The 17,765-nt window shown below is 46.6% G+C and overlaps 1 protein-coding gene across 1 annotated transcript; it reads left to right on the top strand.

The window, feature by feature from the left end:
• Positions 1-7,188: 7,188 nt before the first annotated feature.
• On the top strand, positions 7,189-9,703 carry UCRPA7_5866 (putative adenylosuccinate synthetase protein; the record flags this gene model as incomplete). The annotated part of the gene is made up of 15 exons (XM_007918410.1): positions 7,189-7,196; positions 7,678-7,713; positions 7,772-7,914; positions 7,978-8,036; positions 8,088-8,191; positions 8,249-8,381; positions 8,544-8,559; positions 8,777-8,825; positions 8,959-8,993; positions 9,047-9,055; positions 9,112-9,173; positions 9,243-9,311; positions 9,368-9,508; positions 9,560-9,586; positions 9,644-9,703. 15 exons carry the CDS (start codon positions 7,189-7,191, stop codon positions 9,701-9,703), a joined length of 951 nt encoding a protein of 316 aa, XP_007916601.1.
• Positions 9,704-17,765: the final 8,062 nt, after the last annotated feature.

The following is a 17,765-nucleotide window of genomic DNA, read 5'->3' as shown; positions in this document are numbered from 1 at the left end:
CCCCAAATCTCAACGAAGGTTTCGTCATATCCAGGTCAACGAGAAACAGGGCGGGAAGGTAGCGGCTCACGAATTGCTCCAAGAAGCCAAGAAGGCCGCAAAGAAATCCCAAGAAGGCAGGGGAATCCTGGTGCAGGAGCTGTTCAAGGTGATTGACTTGTTCCAACGACACTCCAAGGCCATAGATGTAATTGCGCAGGTCAATTCTGGGATAGCAATAGCAGTCTGGGGGCCAGTTCGGTTACTTCTTCAAGTAAGTTCTTCATGTCTTGTCGAAATCTGCGATGAAGATCAAACACCCCGTGTTGCGCTTCACTTATCTGACATCTGGATAGTGTGTTAGTGATAAAGAGCAAGCATCCCTCATTGCTATCGAGGCGATATCTGTTCTCGTTCAGAGTTTCGATAGATGGGAGGATGTTGGAAGCATCTACCTCGAAAACGACAGAATCCGGCCCGCGATTGTCAAGTTGTATGAATTTGTGCTAGATCTTCTGACATCAAGCCTGAAATATCTGACAGCAAGCACTTTGCGTGAGCAATCTTCGCCCGCCGACCTCACATAATCCTCTGACCACAATTCGCAAATATAGGGAGACTTTTGTGGTCAATTTGGGCTGCTGAAAAAGAAAAGCTGCAAGAAAAACTAAAGAGGGTTCGGCGAGCAGATAAAGAGCTGCACAAGGTGGTCCAGACGAAACGTAAGTGGAAATTCAGGTCCACAGAATGACGAGTTCTGCGTCGATGTTAACATATCGCTGTCGTAGACATGAAAGAGGGTATGCAAGCTCCCATATCATTCAATACCATACCTGCTGCGCGATGTCACAATTTCACAAGCTCAGGGAATCGTTAGCAGCTTCTACTGGAGGTTCGGAGAAATGCGACGCCTGGTCAGTCGTCATGGCGGGTGATTGCTTTAGTTACATGGCAGCCTGGCCAGCCCCCTAGCCTCCTGACATCAATAAATGTCCTTCGAAACTTCTTTTCCTACCGTTTAATCTTTAATCATCTGAGAACTAACCTCTGCCCTCATTCTCCAGACGTCGAGCATCGGACAAATCAAGCTGACCAAGTTGCTGGACTAAATAACGCGATGCGAGGGCTTACAGAAGGCAAGTTTTAGCCCCGCAGCCTGCTCGGCGCCACACTTCACCGCCCTCCTTATCAGTACATATACTGTACCAAGGCGACGGGGCGCCTGCGCCCTTACCCTGCACTAGTCGTCACCCTCACCTGGCTGCAGGCCAGGTGAACTTGAGCTGAGAAGGCACACACCGCTCTCCAATGTTAGAACTGTTGGGCTAACCTGAACCATGTAGCATTTCTACAGCCCTCGTTACCAGCAAGTAGGCTCAGGTCTGGTGGGTACCATTTCCATTTCTCCCTTGCTTCATATATTCTTCTAAACCCCAGCCTCACATCTGCCCGCCTTCATCTTCTCTGACCTCTTGACTTTAACTAATTCATCCGCTGCTAGATGGAGTCTCGGCACAGGGATACTGTGAATTCAGTATGGATGTCATTGAAGCGCCGTTACGTAGATCAAAAGGTATGGTAAGCGTGTAGTCCAAATCATTGTGGACATCTTGGCGCCTTCCCTTTGCCTTCCCTTTGCCTAGTGCACGCCAATTGGAAAACAAATCGTCATCCAAGGCTGTTTCACTCTCACTGAATGTATCTCGTCAAGCGAGTACTAATGTCTACAGATTTGTCGACTAAGAAAGAAGCACTAGAATGGCTGGCCGGTGGGAGCAGGGTTCTCTCCACTAACGACAGATATCACCCGACAGAAGGTACAGGAAGATGGCTGTTCTCCCGTCCAGAGTTCCGTCACTGGGCCGAGCACGATAAACCTAAATTGTTTTGGCTGCAAGGAAAGCCAGGTGCGAATCCATACCAGATCACATTGGCAAGATGCAGGCCGTGCTAATGACTCGGAATGACTGTCTCTAGGTGCCGGAAAGTCCTTTCTCTCTGTTACTTTGACGGACTATTTGAGATCAGAGCAGAAGAAGCCGGTCATTTTTTGCAGTTTTAGTAGTGGATTGTCAAACCCTCAGGCCTCAAACCCATCATCCTTCGCAGCAGCACTGCTCTCCTACATGTTTCATAATCCCCATGGTGAACAGCAGCCTGAGTCTATCTTGGAAGAAATTTTTGTACTGAAGATGACCTTTCCCCTCGGGCCCTACACTTGCCCATTCAAAAAGCTCTGGAGGTTATGCCACAAGGTGATTGAGACTCATCCCAAGCCTGAATGTTTCCTCATTCTCGATGCCTTGGACGAATGCTCCTTTCTAAACAACGAGTATGGCCTCAAACCTCGGGTGTTTCTTTCTGAACTCGAGAAACTCTCACAGAAAACTCCAATCCGCACTGCAATCTTCTCACGACCGCAATCTGAGTTTTCGGACTTCATCGACGTGGAGTTTCAGATTCAGGTTGATCAAGGCTTGAATGCCCCTGATATTCAACTATACCTTGTTGATGAGTTTCTTGAGCGCAAAACGCCATCAGAGTACAGGCGTATGATTTCAGAGCAGATTGAAGCACAAGCTGATGGAATGTTTTTGTGGGCTAAGTTATTCCTAGAATATCTACACAAGCCGTGTGAACACGACGAGTTTCTCACAAGGCTGCGTAATTTTCCACCCGGGTTGAACCAAGTTTATGAACAGCTTACACGAGAGAGCACGTTAATGTTGGATCCAGAGCAGAGGTCCCGACGTCATAAATTATTGCTGCTGATGTGCGAAGCACAAGAATTGCTTACCGTTGACGAGATTTCAAGGGCGCTGTCCTGGGGTCGTTTCGACTCTGGCAAGATAATCTCCGAAATTGGTAGACCCCTGGTGGAGGTTCACAGTTCTCGAGTTACATTCATTCACAAATCTTTTCAAGAATGGCTAACTGATGAATCTCGACTTCCAAACACGAGGCTAGATGAAACGGAATTTGTGCAACCAGAGGAGTCCCATGCCAGACTGGCTGAGGAATGTTTGCAATGTCTCGTGGAACCAGAGTATGGGTCGACAGGAAGCATTGGAAAGTATATGCACCACAATTTCGAGACGACTTGTGTCGATCCTGTTCCAGAACCTTCAAAAGGAGTTTCATTCGCATATGCTTATAAATACTGGGACTTCCATTTGACTGCAGTGTCCGATCCACATTCCCGGTTACTCAAATTGGCCGAAATGTTTCTCCACCTCTTCCAATTTGTGTTTTGGAGCGAATACTCTCTCTATCGACTCAGTAACGATTTTTCTAAGATACGGTTGGCGTATGTGCATCTCAGGATATGGTTTTCGCGATTATCAGACGACCAGAAAAAAGAGATCCGGATCGATGACTACTTTGCTGACCCATACGCCCGTATCAGCGATGTGTATAAAGAGACGGAGACGGAAGATAGGACATTACAATGGCTAGCCCAAATGCAGCTTTCAAGATGGTACGTTGATGTCGGTACCGCAGAAAAGGCTGTGCCAATACTAGAAGCTGTAACAAATGGACTTGACCATCTTCTTGGACACAGACATCCTTTAACACTTCGAGCAAGAATGGACAAAGCTACTTTGTTGCTTCAACAGAAGAGGATTCGGGAAGCAAACCTCGACTTCGCTGAGTTAGCTGTGATCGAAAAGGAAGTGCTTGGTCCAGATGCTACTCCGCTCTTCAAGGCGATATATTCTCGAGGATTTACAGAATTTCTCATGAATCGCTATGGAGAAGCTCTAGCTTCCCAGAAAGAGGCATCTCGAGGGTTCTTAAGACTACTAGGGCCAGACGATAGTCAGTATCTAGCGTCTCAGTTCTGCACAGCATGGGTGCTAGTCGAGTTAGGGAAATTGGCTCGAGCTCTTGACATCTTGAGCAACATATTCGAAAGACGCAGAGAGAAATATGGGCATCATGATACTTTCGCTGGCACGGTTCAATATTCTATCGGAGATATTCAACGCAAGCAAAGCAGACAAGAAGAAAGCCTGAAAAATTTGTTGCAAGCTTTCGAACTGACCGTCGCAGTCATCCCGCTCTGCAAGATCTGGTCGATGGACATTGCCATCTCCCTCTTGATTGCATATCGAGATTTTGAGATCAGGGATGATGCTCTTGCAATGCTCGAAAGACTCGACAAGGAAGCCAACGTGAAACAGTTTTTCGACCGTTTCTGTCAGGTTAACCATATTCGTGGGCTACTATACTACGATGACGGTGATGTTAACCGTGCAATTAGCCTGCTCCAAGGAATCGTCATTGACGCTGATCGTGAGGAGTATAACCGCGCACTGCTGTGGATCATTGTCGACTTGGCAATTCTGCTAAGGCGCCGTGGTAAAGAGGGAGACGAAAAACAGGCGGAGTCGAACTTTGATCACATACTCCGTGATCTCAGGTTCGACGAGACAAGTTTGCATGAAAATGGAGATCCAGAGCCCGATCCTCCTCGCCTCCTGAAACTTGCGGAGACCGCACTAACTCTCACCCGACGCCGCGAGTTCGATGAGGTTAGAGACTTGTTTGAGCAAGAGAAGGTAGATTGGTACCATGAAGAGGATTTGTGGATATCTTTCGGTGCACCTGCGGCTGATACCACCTCGATGAAGGCGCCTGCCTAATTGATCCACTACTTCAAGATCGTGCGTCATTTCGAAAATTACCTCCTCTGAAATGATACTTACCATTTAAATAGACTTCGTCTTCTTGAGTGGGATTTCTCTTACCTTTGACTGAAGCACGTTTGCTGAGAACATGTTCTCCGGTGATAGGATTACAGGGCGTTGAGGGTGGTACAATATTGGTTAGGGATACAAAGTAACTGCTTTACATAAGGGGCATCATTGAAATTGCAAGAAAAAAAATTTGCAAATGCTATGGCATTGCTTGATGTTTTCTTTGAGAAGTTTGGTATTTCTTGGCTGCAGAGACAAGGGTTGTGAAGAGATATAATCCTTTTTTCAACCCTGAGAATGATAAGGAAAGTGGGTAGAGTTTGACACAATTAGTTGTATTTTATATTGAGTATTTTGCTTTGTACTGTGGAGCCTCCGATGGTATACAGTAGTATTCAGAGTTTTAGTCAACTATATTGTAAGCAGCCCCTAAGCCGATAACCAAAATGTATTCGGAATATTCGATGATTTCAGCTGATCAAGCTGGACGGGGTCGAACGGTGTTCTCATTGATTGGAACTCGAGTGGTGGGTTCATCACACGAGAACAAATTGCTATGGGCATATCATTTCTGATTTTGGCTACTGGGAACGAAAATAATACTCGTGGGACGTGTAACATTCGCCTAGAAGACTCACTGTGCGTTTTAAATAACGATATCTATACTTGCTCGTGATCAGAAATGCACATTCATTTAATTGACAATCGGCTTCTTGGGGCCCATGCCTAAGTAATCAAATACAAAAATGATTGTACACTGCCAAATTGCAGTTGCGTTTCATTACCGATTGTGAGCTGTCAAGCGGCTATCTATGATCCCTTTAGACCATATCCGCAGCAGTTGGTCATAAGAGCCCGTAATCTCTTTATGATATATGCTATCCTTTGATTCTCCAAGCTCATTGAATCGCCCCAGACTTGCCAAAATTATTCTCTCTGGCCCATGTTGATGCTGCTCTTGTGCTACGTCCAAGGCGGTCTGTCCCTGATCGTTCTTTGCATCTCGTTTGCAGCCGTATCGCCATAAAAGACAAGCAACAGCTGTCTTCCCAGATCTTGCAGCAATATGCAATGCAGTGTCTCCGTTGGGAAGGGTTGCATCCACATCGGCACCCTTCTCGAGAAGCGCCTCGAGCGCATCGGCATTCCCAAACTTGGTGGCTACGAGGACTGCTGTGTAGCCGAGTTTGTCTCGTTGCTCTGTATCCGCTCCCTGTCTTATCAACTCCACGACGATTTCCCGAAACTCCTCCCTCGCGGCAATTGTCAAAGGCGTGTTTCCACAAGTGTCTTGGATGTTGACATCTGCCTGGTTTTCCAAAAGAAGATGTACTAGGTCTCGGCATCCAGCGTAACAAGCCAGCATCAAGCAGTTCCACCCGCGATGATCATCTATCACACCATTGATGTCGAGTTTGCCGCTAAATATGATCTCCCGTAGCAATTTGGGTTCATTTTCGGCAATTGACTTGTACGCAAAACTTTTGATAGTCGTTTCATCAAGCTCAGTAATGGGGATTTGAAGCTCAGTCGAGATCGCGCAAAAGTCCTTTCCGAGAGTTTTGGCATGTCGTTTCTGATGCCTCCTTGCCTTGTCATGTCCAGAGAAGATTAGACGATCAACTTCACAATTGATCTCTGTTGCATAGGCTTTCACTTGTGACCGTCAGAAGTACATCTCTTGTGCGGTGATATAACTACTTACCTTTGCTTTCCTCTACATCACCGTCACTAGGATACAAGCCTCTGGAAAAGTGGATGTCTGACCACTCCATTTTTGATGCCTAAGTCTTTGCGGCTGAGGGGATCGTATTGTAAATTGCAGTTTACTTTGTTCATTGCTTCATGAAGCGCAAGACGTGTGGGGCGTGCGCCTTCAAATAGGCGTGACTAGCACACAACTCACAACTCCATCACGCCACTTTGCGGCCCGCTATAGCTGCTGTCGCGTGTTCCGAAAGTTGCCCTCACCAGCCCTGGTCCGTCTCTGATACCCCTCCTGATTGGCGACTGGTACGCTTTGACGGAACCACGGATTGGCATCCCTCTTCCTCTTGAGTTTGCGATTACCCATCCTGATTTGCGTCTCCGTGCATGAAGCGAGCGGCAAATGTGAATGACGCGGAAACGCGACGTGTCGAGCGTGAAACCCTTTGACGAGAGGTAGGTATTCTGATCCTAGCGTCGCGGAGGACTAGGGTCGATGGCGGGGTATCTGTTGTTGGGAGCACTACTAATTGGTAACCCCACCACTGCAAGTTACTGCCCCGCCCGTGGGTGTACGTTACTCCGCCCCGCGTGCGCAGAATTAAAATTTTCCTCATCTTCCAAGAGCTCCGGCCTTCTCTAATCGCAACTTTCTAACTGTGCTGTTCTGCTTCGACACTGACTCACATCTGGAAACATGCCGATCACTGCGATCTTAGGCTCCCAATGGGGTACTTACAGCCCTGTCTTCGCTTAGCACCGGGCATGGAGATCTGCTAACGCGAGCCTGCTTTCCTAGGAGATGAAGGGGTTTGTCTGCCTTCACACGCGATGTTGAACCTCTTCTGACGATCGTGGCCGACAGAAAGGAAAGCTGACCGACATCCTTGCCGCCAAGGCGCAACTCTGTGCGCGAGCCGCCGTGAGGACGATCCGATCCGCATAGGAGATGTATATATACTGAGATGCAGATGTAGGGCGGTCATAACGCAGGCCAGTGAGTCAAGCCGAAATCTGCTAACTGTTAAAGTTGTCACAATGACATTGACTGCGCTTTAGTCAAATTGTGTGAGTCGAGAAGGATCTGTGTAGGGGTATTGGAGTGGTCTTGCTGATTCTAGAATAGTACCGGGGGTGTGTCGTACAGGTACGCAGTCACATCGCACCGTCAGAAGTGGTGGAGAACACTTACTTGCCTAGTTTCCACCTTCTTCCTTCTGGTCTCATCAACCCGAATTGGTAATTGATTCGATTCACTGCTTTGGTGTTGCAGGACTGATGCTCATCTTAGCTTGAACTTGATTGGTTCAGGTGTTGTTTTCCATGTGTAAGTAGCCGCGGTCTCCCAGGGAGGGGTCCTGGTTCAATCAATTGACTTCCTATAGCCCATCATTCTTTAGCGAGCTCAAAGAACTTGATGAGAAAGGCCTCCCCCGAGTTTATGATCGCATCCTCGTCTCGGACCGGGTTCACATTAACTTGGACCTTCACCTTGCTGTCGATGGCCTTGAAGAAATTGAGCTTGGAGGTGAGCCGTCGGTCTACTTAGTCCGCGAAACACCCTCCAACAGCTTCTGATATCGCATTCTAGAGAATAAAATTGGAACCACAGGCCGTGGAATTGGCCCATGTTACAGTACAAAGGCTGCCGTAAGTACTACATCAAAGCGACGATAAAACCACACTGAAATCTGCCAACAGCGAAGTGGAATCCGATTAGCAGAGGTCTTCAAAGCCGAGCTGTTTGAGTCAAAACTTCGGCGACTTGCATCAGGCTTCGCCAAGAGATACGGGGACTTACTGAGGTAAGAGTCAGCTCATTGCGGATTATGCTGCCCATTCTGACACCATCATCAAACCAGGTATGACGTTGAGGACGAAATCGCCCGTTTTAGAGAATATCGTCCGAAGCTTGCCAGATTCGTCGTCGATGCCGTGTCCTTCATGCGGTCTGCGCAAGAGAAGAACATGAACATACTTGTGGAGGGTGCCAACGTAAGAGCTCTCTTCTTTGTCGAAGTACCGCGCTGATCTATTTGGTGGCCTGAGCAAATGTGCCTTCGCAGTGCCATTGCTCGGTCCGCCTAGATAAAGGCCTTGATGCTAGATCTCGACGTTGGATCATATCCGTATGTATTCTAACGCTCTATCAACCAGATGTCAGGCATTAACAGTGAACAAGATACGTGACAAGCTCTACCACAACCGTGGCAGGCATTATTGGCGGGTTGCACCTTAATCCCCGTGGCCTCACAGAAGTGATCGGGGTGATGAAATCCTGTACGCTCGACCCATTCTCACCCGACTGAAAACAACATTTCTCCAAGGAGTTTCGGCCGCTAGTGGCTTTTTTACCCATATATTTGCTTGTATATGCTAATACGAAACAGATACGACACGAGTTGGGATGGGCAGCTTCAAAACGGAAGATCTTGGAGAGTTAGTCATTCAGCCTACAAAATGTGTTTAGTTGCTAATTATATGCGGCAGAGTTGGCACAAAACTCCAGGAAATCGGCAAAGAATGGGTACTTAATTTTCGAACTTATTTTAATAGTGCTAACTGTCTCAAGGGGACGTCCACTGGTCGACGGCGTCGTTGTGGTTGGTAAGTTCCTCAGATATTCGACACTTGTGACGAGAAAATCTTGGCTAATTCAGGTAGGCTCGGTACGTCAAATCGCTTGCCGCAGTCTAATCTATTCTTGTTAACATTGATTTTGCAGATCTTGTGGTCATGCGATACAGCATAGCTATCAATTATTACACAGCACTTAACCTAACTAAGGTGATTGAGTATTTCTGTTTATGTTCGCCCTTTTGGTCGAACAGCGGCTGACTCACTTCACCTTTAAAGCTGGATGTGCTGGATTCATTCGAGACGATTAAGATCGCTGTGGCGTATAAGAACCCCGAAACCGGCGAAGTTCGTTTACAGATGTCTCCTATAGAGTTGCCAGCAGATCCTAACTAATCTTGTAGGAGTTGGCTTCATACCCTACGGATCCCGATATTCTCGATCAAGCTCAGGTGGTTTATCACGAGATGCCAGGATGGAAGAGACCGACCACGAACGTGAAGACCTTTGATGATCTTCCCAAGCAGGCGCAGGACTATGTCGAGGTAAGAACCATACCATTCCTAGGGGGCTGTGTCGTTAACTGTTGTTGCAAGTTCATTGAAAGCTTCGTTAGAGTGAAGGTGAGATCATAATGTAGAAGGTTGATTTTAACATTTTAATATATTAACATTAAACAGGTGAAATGGATTGGTACCGGCCCTGACCGGGAGAGTATGATAGAGAAATCAGTTGTATAATAAATAACATCTACCCGTACAGGTTCTAGGGGAAAAGAAGGGGTAGAGGTTGTTGACTTTGGGATGATTTCCGTTGCTTTGGAGATTTGACAAGCCTTACAATGATAGTTGTCGGCCTTCTCCTGACTAATGGTATTACCTGCTTTCTCGCAAGTCTTGAGCACTATAGCATCATTTGTATGTAGGAGTCTTTAATGTATTGGAATATAAGGAATGGGCTCTGTTTGTGCCTGTAGGGCCACCTATCCAATGCCCTTTGCTGATGTTCTAGTTAAGAGAGTAACTCTGTTGACCTATTGAACATTGGCAATCTGCTTTCCTAGAGGAAGTAGAGATTATGTCGTTCTTTGGACCCAGAGTGTTACCATTTTTTTGTAGTAGGCTTGAACAGAGTAGGTTATAGCGTATGTCTTTGACAATGGTTTACTAGCGGTCCTTAGTATGCTTTCATCAATAAGAGATGCTCTGTGGCCATTCTGTCTTTTTCGTGGTGATTATATTTTCGTATGCTGTTATATTAACGATAGTTTAAAGTAAATAAATAAACGATATATGATCTATTTTTTAACATTATTAGCCTACTATCTTCGTATACTAGTATTCCTAGATTAGGATCGCTAGTAAGGATAGTAAGATAGTCTGGGCAGGTTAGTAGTTAGGAGGCCTTATGCCAACTCACTTGTACTATGCCGTTCTTAGCCTAGATTAGGGTGGCTATATCGTATGATGGATATTATCATTATACTGGTATATAGTCTAAGCTAGTGTAAGTAGGCTAACCTTTAGTGATACTAGCTATAGAGAGTTACTTAACAAAGTAGTGTCTGGCGTTTTCTAATATGGCTGTATCTTAAGCTAGTGGCTACTTATCTACTACTTAAGTTATAGGAGCTATAAGCGTAGCTTAAAAACTATCTCTATATGGTTATTGCCATTTTTGGTAGATGGCAACTTGAGCCGGGGTGGCCAAAAACAAAGCCTACGATCTGTGCCTGAGGCGGATCCCGGCTCACCCTACGCTCAGGTTAAAGCAGCACCAGCTCAGGTAAAATACACGACAAAGGCAAAATGCTCAGGGCAACTTTCGGGAAACGCATATATTTGTTGTATGCATCGAATCGCCCCATATCACTTGCTAATGAAATCGAGCAATTCCGAAGGGCTAGAACTCTTCATGAAATTGACATAGGAAATTCCATGGATCGTTTTCCCCAAAGTCGAAATTAGATCCCAATTGATGCCATTATCCCTGTGCTATTGCGAACTTTGGACAGTATACGAATCGACTGCCTGCCTGCGTTACTACTATGTAGAAGAATTGGGGTTTGAGTGGGGCTCAAGCTTCCCAACATGACGCTACGTTAGACTAGTGCTGCCTAGGTCGCTACGCGTAACTCCAACGTCAATGCTCGGATTACTATGTATGCGCTGAACTTTGCTCGCAACCAAGAGTTTCATAATAGAAGCTGCCTCTATTGTACAACGAGGTCAAGAAGTTCTCAATGCCACCAAGTAACCCCATCAGACAGTCAATAGGTCTAGAGTTCGTCTAACTATTGTTGCACTGCGCGTGTCATGTCTTCCAATAGCTCGACGTGTCTCAACGACGGGGCATTAGGGCCTGCGGTTGTTGGATGTCGAGATGATTTCGATTTCACCACTTTATTTGAGCAATTGTTGCTATCAATCACACCTTCCTCCTGTTTCCTACTGCTGGCAATACTGAGGATTGGCTATCTCTTTCGAAAGCCAGGCATTGTCCTTGCTCGCCAGTTCCAATTTTTGAAGATTGTAAGCTACAGTTAAACGAAATGAAACTCGCCGAAGTGAAAGCAGTGATACTTATACGATGACAGGCTACTATCCTGTTATATGCGGCGATAATGCTTTCGCTCGTAATTTTGACATCTAAGAGTCCTGTGCTCTTTACTCCAACCAGCATCACTGCGGCTGTTCTCTCATTCGTCAATGCCCTCGTCTTCATCGGTCTCTCTAGTCTTGAGCACACTAGGTCACTCCGAAGCTCAACCCTCCTCAACTATTACCTCTTGTTGTCTCTTCTCTTTGATGCGGTTCAGCTCCGCACCTACTGGCTACGAGATCCTTCCTCAGCCATCACGACACTCTTCACTGCAGCCCTTGCAGTCAAGTTCGGCATGTTGGTCCTAGAGGCTCAAGGAAAGAGTCGCTGGATCAAAAAAGATGGCCGAAGCCCCGAAAGTATCAGTGGAATTTGGAGCTTGAGTTTCTTCTCCTGGCTCAATTCGCTCATTATTGCGGGCTACCGCAAGATTCTTTCCCTTGAAGATCTTTTCCCGTTAGACCAGCAGCTGTCTATAGACGCACAGCGTGCAGGCTTTCAGAAAAGTTGGAAGCACTTCGGAAAGAAGAAACATTTACGACTCTTACGAGCTTTGCTCGCGACCTTGAAATGGAACCTTATAAGCCCAGCTGTTCCAAGGCTAGCAGCTGGATGTTTTACTTTCGCACAACCTTTTTTGATCAATGCCCTCCTCAGATACTTACAACAAAACGACGAAACTAGGGTCCGAAACTATGGGTACGGGTTCATTGCTGCCAGTGCGTTGATCTACGTGGGCATTGCAACCTCTAGGGGTCTCTATTGGTATCTTCATCAACGTTGTTTGACCGTGCTTCGGGCTTGTCTTGTGTCGACGATTTACCAGGCAACGATGGAACTGAACATCAGCGGCAGTGACACGTCTGCCCCGATAACCCTTATGAATGGGGATGTTGTGGCAATACAAGGCGGAATCCAGAATTTGCATGAGTATTGGGCCAGCCTCATAGAAGCCATAGTGGCGAGTTGGCTTCTCCAGCAACAACTTGGATCTGCATTTGTGGCGCCAATATTGGTTGTTGTGCTCTGTAGTCTAGCAGCGGTTGGTTTTGGAAGATTTGTGGGTAAACGACAAAAGGCTTGGATGGAGGCGATTCAAAAAAGAGTTGGCCTCACGGCAAGTATCATTCCTAATATGGCTTCAATCAAGATGTCCGGCTTAGCGCCGCACTTGAAAAGTGCGGTACAACGGTGGAGGGACGATGAGCTACATGCTGCCAGTCGTTACAGGATGTTCACGACATTTGTAGCTGTGATTGCATTCACGCCTCTCTTGATATCCCCCGTTGCAGCATTCGGGGCTACGAACAGAGAAGTCTCTACGACAAGAGTGTTCACTTCACTCGCATACATCTCGTTGCTTTGTGGTCCTCTTACACAGTTGTTCCAGTGAGTATTCTGGAAGGAAAAAAAACCGAAAACGATCTCATGACTAACATGGAATCAGAACTATCCCGCATCTGATGGCAGCCATCACATCTCTCGGGCGGATAGAGGAGTTCCTTGATTCTATATCTAGCAGCGGAAGATTCTCCCAAGATCAAGACGGTAGCACACGCAATGGTATCTCTCGAACCACTGTCTCCAACTCAGAGGACATAGAACTTGGCGATATCGCCCTTCGCCCAGGTGTCGCTGTTAGCATTAGAGACGCAAGCTTTGGCTGGGAACAAGGACGCAACGTCTTGCAACAGATCAATATTGACATTCCAACTTCAAAATTGACAGTGGTCACAGGATCAGTGGGCTCTGGAAAATCTACCTTACTTAAGGGAATCCTCGGAGAGACCACGATCAATCATGGACAGGTGCATCGCTCTGCTCGCGATGTGGCTTTCTGTGATCAGCAAACGTTTATCAGAAACGCAAGTATTCGTGAGAATATCGTTGCTTATGGTGCCTTCGAGCCGATTTGGTACGAGCGAGTTATCAAGGCAACTGCTCTAGATGTAGATATTGCCATGCTCCCCAAGAAGGACGAGTCCCCCGTCGGAACGAAGGGCGTCAGTCTAAGTGGTGGGCAGAGGCAGCGAATTGCGCTAGCTCGAGCCCTATATGCACGTAAAAACATCGTGCTGCTCGATGATGTGGTGAGCGGCCTAGATCATCATACAGAGACCCATATCTTTCGTCAGCTTCTTGCTCATGGGGGTCTCTTCGATGAATTTGGTGCGACAATTATATTGTGCACTCCCCTCGTGCGTCACCTTTCATTCGCGGACTATATCATAGTCCTCGAAAATGGGACTGTAAGTAAGCATGGTTATTCCAGGGACATAGGACCTGATGTCGGTGTTGCTCGCTTTCAAACGGAGCAGCAAGCGAAAAGACACCAGCAATTCAGTGAAACATCTGCTACTACAATGCCACCAATAACCACAGGCCTTGCAGTCCCGAAAGAAGATAAGGCAAGGCAGCTTCGCGATTCTCAAGCGTACAAGTACTACTTGACTCGTGTTGGCACTACATCTTTGGTGTTATTCTTTATCTCTGGTCTGATATTCGCTTTTCTATACAACTTTGGTCCCGTGTGGCTCGAATTTTGGTCTAGTTCGACAGCAAGAGGGGAAAAGAGAGACCACTTCTATCTAGGAATTTATGTCCTGCTAAACGTTGGTTGTCTGGTTGCACTAGTTATCTATGCCGGTGTTGCGGGGATCTCCATGACTCGAAGGGCTGGATATCAAATTCATCTCGAAGCAATAACGACCCTTTTTGGTGCTCAATTATCCTACTTCACCTCGATCGACGCCGGAATTACGACAAATATTTTCTCACAAGTCATATCCATCGTCGATAAAGATCTTTCGATGAATTTCTCCAATACAGTGCTGACTGGGTTAACGGCGCTTGGCCAGGCTGCTGTGATAGCAACCGCTTCTCCTTTCATCCTGGCTGGTTATCCGATCTTGATGGGAGTGCTTTATGTGCTTTGTAGGGTTTATCTAATGACGTCGCGCCAGCTACGATATCTTGATATTGAAACAAAGGCTCCGTTATAGTAAGTCCTTTAACTATTTCAACATATAGCTGACATGCTAATGGGATATCGAAGCTCTCACTTTCTCGAGTCTGTCGACGGTTTGGCCACAATCCGTGCTTTCGACTGGGTAAATCCTAGCATAAAAGATTGTCATCGCCTGTTGGATGAGTCGTCTCGACCAGATTATTTGCAGAACATGGTACAAGAATGGCTCAATCTAGTTCTCAATATGACTATTGCTGTTCTAGCAGTAATAATCATAATTTTAGCAACGCAGCTCCACACGGGCGCGGGTTTCACTGGTGTTGGACTCGTTACCTTAATGTCCTTTGGCTCGATGGGTGCGAACTTGGTTCGCATATATGCAATGCTTGAGACCACCCTTGCAGCCCTGAGCCGTCTGAAAGGTTTTACCGAGACATCCCCTCAAGAAGAAGCGCTCGAGGATGATGAGACATTAAATGAAAGGTTGATATTGTCCGGCTCGGTAGTGTTCGATCATGTCACCGCATCTTACAAGTATGTTGAATAACGTGATACTTGCCTTGATAGGCATTCATAAGAGCTCACAACTACGCTTTTTGTTACAGGGCGTCCGAGGAAGAAGAAATACAATCTCTTCCTCATCCAGTTCCAAACCATAACGGGTTGGCGTTGCGGGATATCTCGGTATCAATCGCCGCTGGCGAGAAATTAGCCATCTGTGGAAGAAGTGGCAGGTATGTTAATCAATGTCATAATACCTCATGAACTTGGGCATTAACACCTGTCCAGCGGTAAATCATCTCTTCTTCTTGTCCTCAGTCGTCTCCTAAATTTTCGAAGCGGCACTGTCAAAGTAGACCACCGATCTCTTACAACCATTCCTCGCCAGACTCTAAGGAGCACTATAATCACACTGCCTCAATCGCCTTTTTATCTCCCCGAAGGCTCCACCTTTCGGGAGAACTTAGATTCCGTGAATACCGATGATCGACATTGCGAATACGCATTGCGATCTGTCGGACTGTGGGAATTAATTACTGAGAGAGGTGGACTCGATGGCGAGTTGAAATCCGATGTCCTAAGTCAGGGACAGAAGCAACTTTTCAGTCTGGCTAGAGCCATTCTTCGCGCTCGTATTGCTTTAGAACAAAGCTTCGCAAATGGAAGTCGGGGAAATGGAGGGGGTTTGCTTTTGCTGGACGAAGTCAACTCGAGTGTGGATCACGATACAGATATGTTGATGCAAGAGATCATTAGAAGGGAGTTTCAAAGCTACACAGTCATATGTGTAGCGCACAGGCTCGATGCTATAAGGTGGTATGATCGTGTTGTCGTAATGGATAAAGGCCAAATCGTGGAGGTTGGGTCTCCAGAGGCATTAATAGCCCAGGAAGCTGGAGTATTCAGGGGCTTATGGATGGCCGGTCAAGGAGACATATGACCTTCTAACACCGCTTATCGAATTTCGAGATCAAGCATTTGCTAAGCAAGTTGATCATATGAACATATACATGATTGAGGTCTAAATAATTCCTCCTCGTTATCGTGATTTAGGTGTCTGAATTCTCAGACCGTATGGTCTTTATTCGGTCAATTTGTATATTCAATTCAGTAAAAACTATCTATGAGTCTATAAACATGTGCGTTCTCACGATGTCATTCTAACTTATCATTGACCAACATTGCAGCTACAGAAATCGGACGCTCAAGCAAATCAATTGCGGGTTGCTAAACCATGCTACAGACTTCCGACACCAAATGCGGGCGCGATCTAGAAATTCGAACCCCTTAATAAGGATTTGCGGGGTTGCTTTTGGACCCCTGAAAGTGAAGCCAAGTTTCCCGGGATAGGGTTGTCCGGAATCTGGGAACGGATCGAGACCGCACAGACACCAACACAGGGGCCTGGGTTGATTCTGCCAGTCGGAGGTTGCGTCCCGTGTCTATCGTTCGTCAGATCAGTGCCAGAGCCAGACTACACTCTCTATGGTCTAGCAGTAACCCGTCGTAATTACCCGGCAACAATGCAATAGACAAGACAACAAAACCCACCGTGGCCATCACCTGTCAAACTTTGGCTTTCATCCCCTGATCCCAGTTTTCCGAAGATTTTCATATGATGTACTTAGACTCCACCTGACGGGAGGGATTGTGAGGCCCATTTACTAACAATGAACTTCGGCGGCTTGATAGAGATGAGGAACATTGGCCATCTCTCACGGCATGTGAGCCCTCCAGATTATGGGCCTAAACTCAACTATGCCGTTTGGATCTTGACGACCTTGTCCACGCTCTTCTTGAGTCTCCGCGTCTACTGCAAATTGTGGCGAAATCGTTTGTTGTGGTGGGATGACTATGTCTTGATAATGAGTTGGGTAAGCTACGATTGAATAGTTCACAAGTAGAGCTAATGTTAGGTAGACATGTCTTTTAGGGGCAGCAGCACTTGTTTCCATCTGTGTCAGCTACGGCTACGGCAAACCCTACACGGACATCAACCCTGGAGACCTCCCCACAGTAACAATATGCTCCCTTGCGGCAGGTTTTGCGGCGATCTTGACAGCAGCGTGGAGCAAGACGTCTTTCGCGCTCACCTTGTTGAGGATCTCGAACGGCAAGATCAAAATATTTCTTTGGTTCGTTGCCATCACGGTTAACGCCGTCCTCGCTGTCAGCGCTTCCTTTCAGTGGATCCAATGCTGGCCACTCCAGAGACTCTGGGACTTCCGGGTTCCTGGGACATGTTGGCCAAAAGCTGTGGTTTATTATGACACTGCCGCCGCGGGTGAGATACTTTGTTAAATATAAGCCCTAAGGTAAATGTTATGGAGCATATCCAGCTAATGAAATGTATCTCATAGGGTATTGCGGAGCTTTGGATATTGTTCTGGCTGTCCTTCCATGGAAACTCATTTGGAGTGCGTCAATTAATAGAAAGGAGCGTGTTGGAGTTGTCATAGCCATGAGCATGGGAGTTTTGTGAGTGTTATGCACGGAAAGATCAACGCCAGTTCACTAACGCGAGAACCCATGATTAGTGCGGGCATCATGTCTTTCTTGAAGCTGCTTGCCGTTTCTAGCGTTGGGACTGATGATATTAGTGAGATAATAGTCACCTTCTCTCTCGGTTTCATGACTTACAGTGTGATTACAGGCTTGACCGCCGACCTTATGATCTTTGGTATTGCCGAGGGAGCCGTGACAATCATGGCAGTATCCGTACCAGTGCTTCG

The sequence above is a fragment of the Phaeoacremonium minimum genome (assembly GCF_000392275.1).
Source record: "Phaeoacremonium minimum UCRPA7 unplaced genomic scaffold PA7_03_scaffold_435, whole genome shotgun sequence".
Lineage (NCBI taxonomy): Eukaryota > Fungi > Ascomycota > Sordariomycetes > Togniniales > Togniniaceae > Phaeoacremonium > Phaeoacremonium minimum.
Note: the sequence above shows the minus strand (reverse complement) of the source record. Positions and strands in the feature narration are given on the sequence as shown.